Source organism: Paracoccidioides lutzii (genome assembly GCF_000150705.2).
Source record: "Paracoccidioides lutzii Pb01 unplaced genomic scaffold supercont2.29, whole genome shotgun sequence".
In the NCBI taxonomy this organism is placed as follows: Eukaryota; Fungi; Ascomycota; class Eurotiomycetes; order Onygenales; family Ajellomycetaceae; genus Paracoccidioides; species Paracoccidioides lutzii.
In genome coordinates, this window is record NW_015440975.1 from 22195 (window position 1) to 39396 (window position 17202).

Here is a 17202-nt window from a genome sequence, read left to right on the forward strand (position 1 = left end):
GCTTGTCTGGGGAGAAGATTGAATGAATTTTCATTGTTATGGGGAGGTCCAGTTTGTAGGCATTGCCCACCTTTTCCAGGATTCTGAAGGGGCCGGCATTCTGCTCCGCCAGTTTACGGCTTGGTCGATCCATCTTGTATGATTTCAATGTTAGATAAACAAAATCTCCTACTGCAAAGTCAGGCTCTCGATGGTGCTTGTCAGTCTGCCTCTTCATCTGTTCCTGTGCTGTCTTTATGCCTTTACTCGCCTGGTTCCAGATCTCTCTCATTCGGTGAATGAAGCTCCTTGCTGCTTCTCGATTTCTTTTCTCATTCATGTCCAATTTCTCCGCCAGTGGTTGCCAGTCAAATGACATTCGGGGTTCATATCCATTTGCTGCGAGGAAGGGGGAGATCCCTGTGGAAGCGTTTGGGGTAGCTGCGGAGGCATGGTCTATAATGGGCAGCCACTCATCCCAGTCGTCTTGGTAGTAACTGACATAGGGGCGAAGACGGGTGGCAATGTATTGATTCACCACTTCTGTCTGTCCATCAGTTTGTGCATGATGCGCCGTTGAGAGTTTCAGTTTTATGCCCAGGATCTGTGTAAACTCATCCCAAAAGCTTGATATGAACTGGGGGCCTCGGTCAGAGACAATTGAGTCAGGCGCCCCATTGTATGAATAGTAGAATCGAATGAATAGTCGGGCCAGCTCCTGGGCTGTAACTCCCCGGGTGGTTGGAATGGAGATTGTCTTCTTGCTTAGCCGGCATACTATGACCAAAATGGCATCATAACCTGTTTTGCTTTTCGGCACGTCCATGAAGTCCATTGCAATATGCTGCCATGCCCGTTCTGGTATTGGTAATGGCTTTAGCAAACCAGGAGTCTTATCTCTTGGAATTTTACTGATCCGGCACACATGGCAGTTCCGAATATAGCGTAGGACGTCTGTCCGCCAGGTGGCCCACCAATAGCGTGATTGCACCAGGGCCAGGGTCTTTCGTCCTCCAGGGTGTGCTGTTGAAGCTTGATCATGAATTTCCTGCAGTAGCTTGGCTATCAGGGTTTCCTTTTCCTGAACAGGCACCACTAGTCTTCCATTGTACCGTAGCACATTGTCCTCCATTGTATAGGGACTATTCTCATCATCTGCCTGCTGCCGCAGGGGCTCAATTGAGGTGGCTGTCTTGTTTAGAGACACTATGCATTCAGCAATGCTCTCTTTCTCTGAGGAGTTGATGCTAGCAATGTCTGTAGAGGGAGTGATCTGGGGGTCGAGGGTCTCTGGTCCTAGGAGGATCTGCATACGGCCGTCCTGTTGCCTTCTAATCTGCTCAGGCCTGCTCAGTGCGTCTGCTAGCAGGTTGGCCTTGCCTGGTCGATACTTGATCTCAAAGTAGAAACGGGAGAGGAACTCTGCCCAGCGGGCTTGACGTGCATTCAGCTTCTTGGTAGTCATGAAGTATTCCAGTGCACGATGATCAGTGAGGATCTTGAATCGTTCCTCCCGTTGTAGTCCCTCAAGCTCTGCCCGCCATTCTTGTAAGGCCCGGACTACTGCCAGCATTTCCTTATCATGAACTTCATAATTAAGCTCTGCACCATTCATTGTCTTTGAATAGAAGGCTACTGGGTGCCAAAGGTCATTTTCAAATCTTTGACTTAGTACCCCAGCCACTACTCCGTCAGAGGCGTCAGTCTCAATACGAGTCTCCCGCTCAGGGTCATAGTAACGCAGTGTTGGAGCCTCCACCAGCTGCCTCTTCAGTTTTTCAAAGGCTGATTTGCATTCTGATGTCCACACAAATGGGGTAGTCTTCTTTGTCAATTGGTACAGTGGCTTTGCGATTCGGCTGTAGTTCCTTATGAATCGTCGGTAGAAATTGCCAAATCCTAGGAATGACTGGACTCCTTTGACTGTGGTGGGGGCCTGCCATCTCACAATGGCAGCTGTCTTCTCTGGGTCTGCCTCAATCCCTTCTGTACTGATGATGAACCCTAGGTATTTTGTCCTCTGGACTGCAAACTCACATTTCTGGATGCTGGCTTGCAAACCCGCTGTCTTTAGTCGGTCTAGCACTGAGTTTACCTGCTGCTTGTGCTCCTCCAGATTCTTGCTATAGATTAGAAGATCATCCATGAATGCTGTCATAAACTTGTCCAGGTAGTCAAAGAAGATACTGTTAACAAACCGTTGAAAGCAGGCAGGGGCGTTTGTAAGGCCAAAGGGGACCACCCGATATTTATAGGTCCCGTAGCGGGTTCTAAAGGTGGTCAGGTCCTCAGACTCAGGGTCCATTCGGATGCGATGGAACCCCTGCCGAATGTCCAACTTTGTAAAGTATTTCGCCCCATTGAGTCGGTCCATCAGCTCATCTATCAGGGGCAAGGGATACTGATCTCGTTTGGTTATAGCATTCAGCTTGCGAAAGTCAACACAGAATCGTAGCTTCTTCCCACTACGGGCAATCAGGATTGGGGAGGCGTAGGGGGCTGAACTTGGGGTGATGAAACCCTTTGCTAGGTTGGCTTCAAGGTAGGTCTTCACTGCCTCTAGTTCCTCTAGATTCATCTTATATAGAGGCGCATGTCCAATGCCCTGGGTGAGGTCAACATCAGGCTGGAGCTCTATTTTAAAATCAACATTCTTCCGTAGGGGGGGCGGTTCATCTGATGCTTTCTTTGAGAAGCAGTCCTCCCGGCCTTTCAACCATTCTGGTAAGTTGCTGATCAGCTCCTCATCAGACTCATCCTCAGCTCCCACTAAACCCCGCTTCTCCTCAAGCTGTTTATCAATTTCATACAGACTGGTTATGAAGACTGTTGACTTCTTGTTCTTCATATAACCATGGAAGGAAGCAGCCCCAATGAAGTTCATATCCATCATCTGTGGTGCTGTCTCCTCCCAGGTCAGCCCCTGCCTCGTCTCAGGCATCACGACTGAGCTGGTCCCTTTCAATCTGCGGAGCTGAGCCTGATGCTCCTGTCTGATCTCCTCATCCAGCTTGATCTCTCTTCGTTCCACATCCGCCTGATGCTCAGGCTTGGGGTCTGGGCGCTTCAGTACTGACCAGGGTACTATCTTCAACATCGGCTCCGCCACCTGTTCAGGGATAGACCGTTCACTCGGCCAAACCAGGCGTTGGTTTTTAACATCAAGCCATATATCCTGTGCTGCCAACCACTTCCGTCCCAGGATGACAGGGTGCTGGCCTAGGTCTGTTACCAGCAGAGGGACATTCTGAAATCTCCGGCCATCCACCCAGAGGTTTAGGGTCAATGTGCGGTCTATCACCCCGCCGGGGGCGCCATTGTATCCCTTCATGCGGCATTTGAATGGGAGTTCTTGAAACTTCCTATCAAAGAATCTTGCCAATTCTATGGCATATCGGGTATCAATAAAATTCGCTCCATTTGCTCCAGTATCAGCAAGAGAATTTGTAGAAGTAGCAATTCCATTGTAGGCTAATTTGATTGGCACATTAAAGCTTTTCCCCCCAATCAAGTCCTTCATCTCAAACCTCTCACAGACTATTGAACTACCTGAGGTGGAGTCTTCTCTCAGGCTCACTCTTTTCCCGAATCTGCTGAAGGCTCAGGGGCATCATTCCCTGTGAGCTCAGCAATCACCTGCTGGGACTTCTGCTTTGCAGGGCAGTTCCTGGCAATGTGGCCTTTTTCCTTACAGTAGTAGCACTGAATATCCGGACGAGAGCTCAAGGCCTCCTTCACAGTAGGGGATTTTGTTGTAGAGATGCTGGGGGGTGTTTGACTGTTGGCGGTCCGCAGGGTGTTCTGCTTGAAGGTATTAGGCCCATTTCCCCGCGAGCTCTTTGATTTCTGGGTGGCATTGATTGTCTGGAGGGTGTGAGCTGCCTGCGCACAGATTTTCTGAAACTCAGCATATGTATCAGTGGTCGCATTGGCTACTGCTACCATCTTCTGGAGGTCAAAGGACAGCTTGTCATTGAAGTCTGTCTTGTAGTCCCCCCTGGCAATCTTGGCCTCACCTGCCAGGTGTAAGAATTTTGTGACAAATTCATGATAATTGTCCCCATTGCGCATAATCAGCTTGCGATAATCACTCTTGGCATTTTGCAGCTTGTTAGCATCCTCATATATTGACTTGAGGTGCTCAAATATCTCTTCTGCAGTCTGATATCGCTCGGGGTGGTCCTCTTCCATACGGGGCGCAATGTGACGTGCCGCGTCCCCATCAGTCCGGTTTTCGATGTATGCAATCCTCATGCGTTCAGTAGGGTAGTGGTCAGCGTTCTCCCGGAGCTTGTTCTTCATCCGGGAGAGCCAGTGTTCAAATTTTGGCTCCTTGCCGTCAGTGAGGTGTTTTGGGTCATCAATCTTGACAGACCTCCGGGTAGTCTCAGAGGGGGTGACACCTCGACTTGCTGCTTGGTTGCTGACTGTCATGCGGACCAGGGTGTGGCTAAGTTCATCGCGTTCAGCAATTAGCTCATCAATCTGGCTTTGCTTGACAGCGGCCTGGTCAGTGGCGTTGTTCCGTTCCATCCTCAGACGTGTGATTGTATCCCTTAGTGTTTTTTCATCGTCAAAGATGCCATCGAAGATCGCCGCCAACTCATTATAAACACGGTCGCTGTCCGAGTGGATTGCCTCTCTGAATTCCTCAATTGAGACGCGTGGTTGGTCAGTTGGTCTTGTTAGGAGGTATCGCCAGTCCTTTCGGCCCCTTCCAGGGGGTTGGGAGCCTGTGGTGGCCATCTGATGTTGGATTGAGCCGTTGTCTTCAACAGTGCTGTTGTCTTAGCAGTTGATCTGACGCGTTGTCAGGCTCTGAACTAGCAGGTTCTAATTCAACTGAGGCACTCAAGTTTTCTGCTGAAACCTGAGTGAGAAGGTAGAAGGAAAGCTTAGTATTGTGTTAGGGAGCGAATGCGAGCTGCATAAGAAGAAAGACTCTCTGCGTTGCTAACTGCTATATAACGAAATACTAAGCTTGATGGGATGAAAGGGGGTGCTGGGGGCCTGCGTGGATTATAACCACCTGCATGGTCGTGTGGTCACGTGATATGGATTAGGCCTAATCGGGCGCCGAGCTTAATCCGACGTCGAGTCTAACCGGGCACCGGCCTTCGGTCGGGCTCGGTCGGACGCTGAGCCTAACATTATATATAAAAAAATAATAATTAAAAATATAAATTATTAATTTTTTAATAATATATAAAAATAATATTTATAAATTTATAAATAAAATACTAATAATAGTATTAATTTTTTGATTATAATATAATTATAAAATAAAAGTATTAAAGTTTTTATTATAATTTATATTTTTTTCAATATTTTTATTTAAATTATTATTATAAATAATTAAATTTATTATTAATAAGAAAAAATATAACTATAAATTAATACTATTTATTAAAATTTTAAATATTAATAATTTTATGAAGTATAATTATTTACTTTTAATTATAAATAAGATAAAGTTTTAGATTAACTAAATATATTTTTAATTAATTATTTACTTTTTTAATATATTTTTAAATATAAAAAATATATTATTTTTTTATAATTTAATTAATTTTATATTAATTCTTAATTTATATATCTTTTATAATAATATTATTTACTATTAAATTATAAAAATAGATATTATATAAAATGAATGATAGTTATTATTTTATAAAAGTTATATAGTAATAATATAATAATTATCTAGTAAAAAATAATATATAAATTTTTTAAAAAATTTTTATTTTATAAATTATTATATTTATTTAAAAAGTTTATCTAATTATTAATTTAATTTTTATTTATTTATATTTATATTAAAACTATAATATTTTTTTATAAATATTATTTTGTATTGAGATATTTAAATTATTAAATTTTAAAATTTTTAAATAAATATATAATTTATATATTTTAAATAAATTTAATTAATAAATAAATTTATCTTTTATATAATAATATTTAAAAAATAAATATAAATTATATATAAAAGATAGTTAATTATATTATTATTATAAAATTATATATAATAATAAAATTTTTTACTAATTTCTTACTCTTATATTACTATTATTTAAAATATTTTATAAAAAATTAAAAATTAAATTCATTATTATCTATTTATATTTATAAAGTTTTTAAATTTTTTTATTTTATTTAAAAAAAATAGTAATTAGTTATTTTTTAATTTTATATTTATATTTTATTCATTATTATTCTTTTTATTTTTTAATATTTTAATTATTTATTTTTTATTTTTTTATAATATTAGTTATAGTATTTTTTATACTTTTTTGATATTTAATTTATTTATATTAAATATTTTTATAATTTTTAATTATTTTAAAAGATATTATCTATTAAATTTATAATAATAAATCTAAAATATAAGTTATAAATTAATATTTTATATATAATATTTAATAAAAAATATAAATAAAATTTTTTTTTATAAATAATTATGAAATTTAACTTTAAAAAAATATTAAAATATTTTATATATTAAATAAAGAGAAAATTTAAATAGTTAAATATTAAAAAATTATTTAAAAAAATATAAAAACTTTTTAATTTATAATCATATTAATATTTTTTATATAATAATTTAAATTTTCAAAAGTAATCAGTATAAAATAAAATATTATTTTAAATAAAAATTTTTAATTATATAATTTAAATAATAATTGATAATTAAATTAATAAAATAATTAAATTTTAATTTAATTAAATAGATATTATAGTAACTTATTAAATATATATTAAATAAATAATAATAATAGTAATAATATATAAAATAAAATTAATTAATTATATAATTATTATTAATTTAAAAATTATTAAAAAATTAAAATAATTTATTTTTTAAAGTTTTATTTTCTATAATATATTAATTATTAAAAATAACTGATAATTAATATATATATATATATATATATATATTATAAAAAGATTTTTTATATAAAATAAACTTCAATAGTAAAAGATTTTATATAAAAATAATTAAAATATTATTTTAACAATAGAGATATTATTTCAATAATATATAAATAAAATAAAATTATTATATAAAAATTTTAATTATAAAAATATTATCTTAATAGTATCACTATAATAAAATTATTTTAATCATATAAAAATAGAACTTGAATATCATAAAGATTAAAACATAGTTTTTTATATAAATTATTATTATTATTAAATTAAGTAATATAATATAATTTCACACTGAGTAAGTTATCATATTAGATAGATTATTAATTCAAAATATCTTTTAATTTAATTATTTATTTATTTCAATATATAATTATAATATTAATTTATAATAAAAAGATTTTAAATTTTCTAAAATAAGAGAAAAAGCTTAAATTAATAATAAATACTATTAAAAAATAAGAAATATTTTTAATTTATAAAGTTATAAAATTATTTAAATATTATATTTAACTTTTATTTATCAACTTTATAACTAGTCTGCATATGTGAATTTAAATATAAATTTACATATATTATCTTTTACTAAAAAGAATAGACTAGTTCAATAAATATTAAATTTAACTAAATAAAGATTTTTTTCTCAGCTAGTATTTATTAAAAATATGATTAATTATTTTTTTATCTTATAGTATTCTATTACTACTTATTTTTAGATCAATTAAAACTAAATTTCAAGATTAATTAAATATTATACAGAGCTTCAAAGCTGTTATTTCAAATACTATAATTATAATTAAGTTAAATATAAAGATATAAAAATTATTTAGAACTGATTTAAAATCTTGAAAAATATAATTACTGAGTATGAGATTCTATCAGAAGATATATACAACTTTGTTAAAATTATATAAGGGGCTGAACCTCTAGATTCACTCTGGCTGGCTGACTCAGCCTAGTCATCATTTGCATGTGCGCATGTGATCATGCTATGTGAGCTTGCTTAAGCTTGTGTTCTCATCTCATTCTTTTCTTCCCTTTCTCAAGCAAATCATTTTTGTTATATAGGAGAACTAGTCTCTAGTTCTTAGAGCTTAATTCTCTACATTATGAATTGCTTCACTTCTTTCATTGATAGGTCACTGAGAGTCTTAATTCTGTATCATAAAGTTTAGCAAACATGCTGACATATAACAGACTATTGAGAGTGTTAAATTCTGCATCACAAAGTTCAGTGATAGCACTGATATATGAATAGACTGAATTAGTAATTGTGCTAACAAATGAATGAGCAACATTGAAAATATCTAGCTGAATAAGATAATGCAGCAGACTTATACAATGAATACACAAATAAATTAACATGAAGCAATGAGCAGAGATGTCCTCAGCAGCTTTGAACAACAATGAATAGCCTTTTTTCAACAGCAGAAACAGGTTCAGTGTGAGAACAGAGATTTAATAGCAGCTCAGCAAGCTGAAATAGCTAATATACAACAAGCTTTGAACACTCTGACATCAACTCTCTCTCAATTGAACTCACAACCACTCATTGCAGTCAGAAGATCAAAGATCAAGCTACTGAACTGTGAGAAGTATGATGATTCTAATCTGAAGCACTACTCTCAGTGAGAGTTAAAGCTTCAATCAAAACTTAAGATCAATGAAAAAGCTTTAGGTAATAATGAGGAATGTGCTTGATATGTGTACTTAATACTGAAAGAAATAGCAGTAGCTTGAGTTTACTCCTGAGTTGAGAATAATAAAAACAAGATCAACTTTATAATAGAGAGCTTACTGAAGCAGACACACATGCTCTTTAGTGATTCTGCATGACAGAAAAAGGCTATACAAAAGCTCAACAATATATGACAAAGTAGAAGAGCTCTCTTTGACTTTCTGCTTGAATTTAATCAACTACTGCTAGAAGCTGATAGTCATGAATAAGATGATCATGTTAAAAAGAGATATTTGAAATCTGCTCTAAGCATGAAGCTGAGAGAAGACATGATGAGTGTAAGAGAATCATCTCTTTATGAGAATTACTGCAAGAAGCTTAGATTAGTTGATCATCAACTCTCTGAGCTTAAGACTTTAAGACAGTGATTTAAATATCACAAGAGCAGATCTTCTTCAGATCATCCAATGTCTAATTCACACTTTTCACTTTGTCATGCTGTTCTTGATTGATGAAATCAGTCTCAAGCTTTTACTGATGATCTGATGAATTTCTCTCCTGGTGCTGTGACCCTAAGCATCTGCCACATCAAATTGATAAATCAGACAGAGATTAATCAATGAAGAGAGCAAGGCCTGTGCCTGAGATATGAAGCTGAAGATTATATGATTAAGAGTTGCTCATTCAAACCTCTCAGATACTCTATCATCTTTATGATAGCTAAAGTGATCCTCAAGCTGATACTGAACAATGACAATGTGAATATGAGTGAGGATTCAGAAAAAGAGTAGCTTCAACTCAAAGACACTGAAAGAAGTGAAAAAAGAAGCTTATGAAGAAGCAATGAAGTACATTTAAATCTAAGATGATATTCAAATCCTTCACTATTGATGCTCTAGTAGATAATGCCTTTTCAATTAAAGTAATGATAGACAGTAAATATAATGTCTATGATCTTATTTCTCAATTCTACATTAATAAGTATAAGCTTCTGTGTATTGAAATTCTCTCTGTTAAAATGACTGGCTTTAAAGATTTCATGAGACTCTCTATGAGTATGATGACTGGCATTCAAATTGATATAGGCAGTTACATAACTGAATAAGCCTTTCTCTATGTGGTGAATAAGTTACATGGTCATGATATGTATCTAGATGACCTCTGGCTGGCCCAGCAAAAGGCAACTGTGATCCCCTATTAAAGAATTGTGAAATTTGAAGAGAGTGGCATAGAGGTAAAGTCTAGTTCAAATGCAAAAGCTGATGTGATTCCCATCTCTGCTATAAGCTTCTTTAGACTTGTGAGCACTTGAGAGAAGCAAAACATTGAGATCTTTACTGTCAGTTTGACTGACATTCAAAAGACTCTAGAAGTGAAATCAAAAATTGACTCTAAAGAAAAGCTGTTTGAACATTATTATGAGTTTTTGAAAATATTTGATAAGGAAGCCAATGACACTCTACTCTCACTTCATGACTCAGGTAGAGATTATGAGATTGAACTGATTAAAAAGACTGATGGTAGTGCAGAATAACTTCCTTGAGACTCATTATATAATATATCTTGAGAGGAACTACTGGCTTTGTGAAAGACTCTTACAGATTATATAAATAAGAGTTTTATTAGAGTGAGCAACTCTCCCACAGCAGCCTCTGTACTATTTGCAAAGAAGCCTGAGAGTGAGCTAAGATTTTATGTGAACTATTAAGCTTTTAATAAAATCATCTGAAAAAATTGATATCCTCTATCATTAATCAGTGAGACTCTACAATGAATTGAATGAGCTAAATAATTTACTAAGCTGGACATTATTGTAGCTTTTCATAAGATTTGAATCACAGAAGGTGATGAGTGAATGACAGTCTTTAGAATCAGATACAGACTATTTGAGTGACTGATTACACTCTTTGATTTGATCAATGCTCTGAGTATGTTTCAAAATTATATTAACTAAGCATTATATAGATATCTAGACAACTTCTGCTCAGTCTATTTAGATGACATCTTAATATTTTTCTCAAGAAGCTTACAGAAGTATTGTGAGCATGTACAAAAGATGCTTATATATCTACAGGAAGCAGGTCTGCAGGCAGATATCAGAAAGAGTGAGTTCAAGATGAACAGCACAAAATATCTTGAATTTATTATTGAAGCAAGCAAGAGTATATGAATGAATTCAGAGAAGGTTAAAGCTGTTTTGAAATGAGTGACATCTACTACTCTTAAGAGTGTATGAGAATTTTTAGACTTTGTCAATTTCTATAAACAATTCATCAGGAATTTCTCAAAGATCATAATTCTATTGACAATTCTTACATACAAGAATGTTTTCTTTTTATGGATGAGCAAGGCTGAGAAAGCTTTTAAGTGTCTAAAATCAATATTTATCTCTGCTTCAATCCTGCTTCAATTTGACTCTGACTGTGAGACTATATTGAAAACAGACTTCTCAGATTATGTCTCAGAAGAAGTGCTGCTACAATATGATGAGCAGAGCATTCTACACTCATGTGTCTTCTTCTCTTACAAGCATTTACCTGCAGAATGCAACTATGAGATTCATGATAAGAAGTTATTAGCAATAATTGAGTGTTTAAAGAAATGAAATACTGAGCTACAAAGTGTAAAGAAATTCAAAATTCTCACAGATCATAAGAATCTAGAATACTTCATGACTATATGCAGACTAAATAAAAGACAGCTACATTGAATGAATATTCTCTATCAATTCAACTTCAGAATTGATTATCAGTCAGAGAAGTTGAACACTGAATTAGACACTCTATCACAAAGAGAGCAAAACATGTCACAGGATGCTGATGATGAGAGAATCAAGCAGAGACAAGCTCAACTACTTAAGTTTAATGTACTGACACCTGAAATGAAATCAAGAGTGGCTGCTGCCAGTGTGAAATCTGAGATGTCTCTTCAAGCTCAGTGAAATGAGACTCACAAAAATGACAAGATCCTGCAGTGTCTGAAGCAGACTATTCATAAGAAAAGATTCAGATTTTCTTCTGAACTCAGCATTAAGACCTCTGTCTCTAAGTGCTCTTTAAATAAGAATAGAGAGCTTCTCTTTCAAGGTCATAAGTGAGTGTTAGACTTCAAACCTCTTTAAACCAAGTTAGTGTATGAGGCTCATGACTCATCTCTTACTGATTATTTTGGGTGAGAGCAAACAGCAGAAGTTCTAAGATGTGAGTTCTACTAATCAGGCTATGCTGCTGATGTGAGAAGAATGATCAGGAACTGTTATCTTTGCAGATCAAATATCACATGAAGAGATTGACATCAGGAACTGCTTAAGCCTCTTCTCATTTCTGAACACATATGGCAGGAGCTTTTCATGGACTTTATTGTGAACTTATCAAGCTCTAAAGAATATACAAACATCATGATTATAATAGACAGACTGATCAAGAGAGTTATATTAAAATCAGTTAAGAAAATTGATGTGAAGATAGTGACTAGAGTATTTCTTCATAGCATCATTTCTCAACATGATATCTCAAAGACAGTAGTGTCAGATTAAGGATCAGCTTTCACAAGCATGTTTTGAACTCAGATGTGTGAGAAATTAGATATTAAAAGATAATTCTTCACAGTTTATCACTCAGAGACTGACAGAGCTACAGAGTGAATGTATTAGACCTTGAAAATCTATCTACACAAGTATATTAGCTTTTAATAGAATGACTAGTGTGAATGACTCTTTCTGACAGAGCTGATCATCAATAATAGAGATGTTGCCTCAATAGATATGAGCTTATTCTTTTTAATACATCTTTTTCATGTCTTCTTTATTGATATAGCTAATGCAATCTCTGTTGAAACATCACATAATTCCATTGAGTTTGCAGATGATTATATAAGGAAGACTCATGAAGTGTTGAAGTGAGCTCAAGTAAAAATGACAGATGCTCAGCAATCTCAAGAGAATTATGTGAATAGATAAAGAGACTCAGCTTCAAGCTTTCAACCTGGAGATAAGATCTGGTTGAGCTTAGAGAACATGAGAACTAATCACTCATGCAAGAAGCTGAATGTGAAATACAATCAATATACTATGCTAGAAAAGATAGAATCTCATACTTATTAATTGAATGTCTCATCTGACATTCACAATGTCTTTAATGTAAAGCTATTACATGCAGCAGCAACAGATTCTTTGCCTAGTCAGAGACAAACTGACTGACAGCCACTCATTATAGAGATCTCAAAAGGACCTGAGTTTGATATTGAGAAAATTTGAGATGAACAAACCTACCAGAGGAAAAAGCAATATCTTGTTAAATGAGTAGATTGAGCTGAGTCTACATGGAATGATATAAGTCTTCTACAAGAAGCAAAGACTTTGAACACTTGAAAGGCCTCTCAGCAGGCAAAATTAGATGTAAAGAGAGCTTTAAATAGTCATAAAGACCTGCAACAAAGAGAGAGAAAGAGAGTATTATAAGAGGCTGAACTATTAGATTCACTCTAACTGACTGACTCAGCCTAGTCATTGTTTGCACATGCGCACATGATCATGCTGCATGTGTGCATGTGATCATGCTATGTGAGCTTGCTTAAGCTTGTGTTCTCATCTCATTTTTTTCTTCTCTTTCTCAAGCAATTTGTCCTTGTTATATAGTAGGACTAGTCTCTAGTTCTTAGAGCTTAACTCTCTACAGATTGACTTTGCAATGAGACTTTATACAACTACTAAGATTATTACTAGTAGTAAATATTATGACTGAACTAAACTACTATATTCTGAAAATTGAGAATGAGTTATTATAATTGAGTCAGTTAATATATTAAGATGAGTTATATTATTTTATATTATTTTTAAAGGTCAAAATCTACTGAAAAGATGATTTAAAGATCTTTTTATAGATTAAAGACTTGGTATTAGTTTTAATAATTGAACTACAGATGAAATATATTTTAAAATATTTATATAAGTATTTATTTCAAAAGAAAAGTTATATCAGATTGACTTTTATATTCTTCTTATTCTGAATAAATACAATAGTCATTTTATCTCAGAATTTAATTAAATTGATAAGAATAATAAAATTATTATACTTTATATATTATTTTATTCATCACATTTTTTACAGTCACTAGATATAAGTGTTTTTATAGTTTTAAAGTGAGTATATGAAAGTCTAGATTAACAGTAAATATAGATTTAAATCAATGTTATAAAAAAGCTTGATTTTTTAGATGTCTATTTTATAGTATATATAAGGTTTTTTTTTTTTTTTTTTTGAAATAACTTTTTTTGCTATTTCAGAAATGATGAATTAAAAGTATCAAATCTAATGCAAGAATATATTAGCAAATAACTAACTAAATAAATCAAATTTATCAACTTCAGAGTGTATTGTCTAAATCAAATATATTATGATAAATATTATTAAAAGATCTGAAACATAATATAATAATATCTGAATTTAAAAAAAGTTGTCAGATTAATTGCTGAGAAAATAATATTTATATCAATCAAAATTAAAATATAGAAATACAATATTATTTGAAATTTTTAAATGACAATGAATAATTGAACTCTTTATTACCTGGGTAATCACTGGTAGTTATATGAATATCAGATATATATCAAGAAAATAATCAATGATTAACTAGAACAATAATATGATTATTGAATTTGAGCTGTCAAGTTGTTCTTTTATTTGTATAGTTTAATAAAATAAATTTTTAATTCATTAACTTCTTCTTTTTCTTCTTGTTTTTTTTCTTTTTGTTTTGTTTAATCACAACATATAGGATATGACAAAAATACTATGTCAGAATGTATTGTCTCTAAAGATATTCAAGTGATGACATGAATTTTCATCAGTTGCTACCATGATTCTCATATTATAGCAGTTCAAATGCACAAGCATCAGACAGATTTATGATGGTAGATTTGACAGTGGGGTGGGTGTGGAAGTGAGAAGTGGTTACGCTTCTGAGATAAATGCCTGTTGTGGGTAGATGAGTATTTAAAAAGCTATATTTTTGGTCAGCAGGATGTCAATGTAGAGGTCAAGTTGCCACTTTGTGTGTGTGTGTTGAAATAGATGGACTAAGCAATTACTCAAACCCCAAATATTGCTCAGATCATTTGATGCAAAGTTTCATGAAATACTCATCAGAACCCATGCATCCTGTTCTCTTTATGCCTTCTCGTTATTCCCTGTCATCACTTCATGTATGGTGAGTAAGTCAACATGGCCTTCTTCAAACTTGACGGCAGTTGGAATATGTAAGTAAGGGAAACCTCGAATATGGTGAGAGGGCACTCTCTTCCTAATATTAGTCAAATCTGGTACAGGAGGCAGCAATGATGGAAGCTTGTGTACGACAAGATGCACATCCTCTCCAGTGACTTGCACAATAACAAGAACCTCGCAAGAGTTTCGCATTGGGAGGCTCTCCAACCGTGACTGGAAATACGTCGGCCCGAGTATGTTCAAATCACGTGATATGTTTAGTGCCCCGATATTCCTGAACCTCATTTCTCTTCCACTGAAGTCCAGGATTGATTCTACACATCAAGACGACAAAATCATCTTTATCAGGAAAGCCACTCCTGTTGATGATGATAGCAAATTCTAACCTTCCCATTGAATCGTTACCTTAAATCACGGTGAATAATCATCCCGACCGTCTCTAACCGTCTCCCGCAATGCCTTCAAAACCCAATTCATGCCCCTGCTGAGCCGAGGTGTTTAGGGTCCGAACAGCATCTGCAGAAAAACCAAATCAACGGTTGTTATTCATCGCAAGTCAAATTGAAGCGGCTTACAGTCTCTCTTTTACCTCCAACACAACACCAACACAACTTCCAATTGACGCCTTTGACTTCCAAACACGGCATTGGTTTCAAATGCGCTCCTGGCCTTTTCGGGCTGTTTCATGAGCCCTTCCAGCAGCTTGCGTAGAGTGGCCATCCAGATACGCAGTTGCGCCATGCCATCTGTTCCAGGTAGAGTCTTTTTGCACTCAACCACTGTCAGCTGGGGAAGCCACTTGATATAGTCAGATGACCCGGTTTAATTGATGCTGTGATCATCCACATCGATAATACACATTGTGAGTATGTTACGGGTGTGAATTTTCTGAGTATCTGTTCGAGAAAGGTAGATACCATAGTCTACTCTTTTAGACGTGAATGGTAGATTCTGGAGGCCTGCAGGTCCACTAGAGACCGAGGGAATATCTGAATAGCAGACCTATGTTCCGAAATAAATTTCAGAGTGTTGCTCGTTAATGCGATCCTGTCTAACTGAGTCTGATTGCCCCCTGCATTGATCCAAAAATAAATAAATAAATAAATAAATAAATAAATAAATAAATAAATAAAAAATAAAATAAAATAGAAAGACGTACGCATTCTTAAACAAAACTATTTGGACATAGTCTCGATTCTGTCGAAATACTTCCTCACCCCTGGATAGCTTCTGAAGCTCCTTGCATCATCTCCACTCTAATGGGCGGCTGATGTTTTGATCAAGGTTGACATCTTCAGCTGGGCACATCCTTCTTGGACAATCAACCCTGAAAGAAAATATAAAAAATAACTCAGCGTATTGTCGGGGTTCGACCAGTTTACATATCGGCGCGCTCGCCTGTGAGTCACTGACACCTGCATTTGGCCTGTGCTTCGGACCGTCCTTTTCCCCCCGCGATCGTGTCGTAACACCGAGTTTTCCCGGCCGTGGCTCGCCTGGTTGCTAGAATTGTCCATGAAGCTATCCTACAAAGACATGCCGCGCTCGTCTCCCCCCTGGCTACTTGAAGGGGAACCTGTGATTTCATGGATGTACGAGGAGGCAAGCTTCGCATGCAGCTGACCAATCAATAATGGTCTTGCGTTACCGTGCTTGGAAGGAGGAGATTGCTGACATATCCTAAGTCTATGTACCTAGGATCTATAGGTCGTAAGGCTCTATGAAGCTTCTATTCGAATTGCAAGGACAGAAGTTCTCAGCAGGCTCAGTTCCAATGATCTGTCTTCATTTGGGAGACGAACTTGCACATCAGTTACACGTGATAAATACATCACATGACCATAGCAAAATTGATAACATGGCAAATGGTGGGGCTATCCTCCAAGCTGCTCCTCCATCCATGAAAGAGAAAGTGAATATATGAAGGCATATATGTGTGAGGCGTACTCCGCATAACTGATTATTTGCTCCGCGTGTGCTGAGAGAATAGGAGAGGATATATATAGCCAATCTTTTTGATAATTAACTTCCAGCCGTCATGAGCTGTTCTCCCGTTTTACAAGTCCAAGAAATGGACCTTCAGTCTGCCAGCCCGTTTTTCTGGCTTCCGCGAGAGATAAATGGATCAGATCTATACCACTCTTTTCACCTCAACTAGACTTACTTTCGGCGAGCTATCCGCGGAATTACCGATTTGTAATACCTGCAGTCAATTCTCTGGCTATTCTACGTTCGTGTCGCCGGATCCACAGTGAAACAAAGTCCCTCTGGCTTAGACATGTCATTTTTAACTTTGGACATGTAGAAGACTTGATGGACAAGTTCTCTACTCTCCCTGACTCTACCCTTACGCAGATCCGACTTGTTAGAACACGGGTAAGATCAGTCGCG

At 35.3% G+C, this 17202-nt stretch overlaps 1 protein-coding gene across 1 annotated transcript; it reads right to left on the reverse strand.

The window, feature by feature from the left end:
* Window positions 1-3552: 3552 nt before the first annotated feature.
* PAAG_08032 (hypothetical protein) lies at window positions 3553-4725 on the reverse strand (the record flags this gene model as incomplete). Its single annotated transcript, XM_002789919.2, has 1 exon — window positions 3553-4725. One exon carries the CDS (start codon window positions 4723-4725, stop codon window positions 3553-3555), a length of 1173 nt encoding a protein of 390 aa, XP_002789965.2.
* Window positions 4726-17202: the final 12477 nt, after the last annotated feature.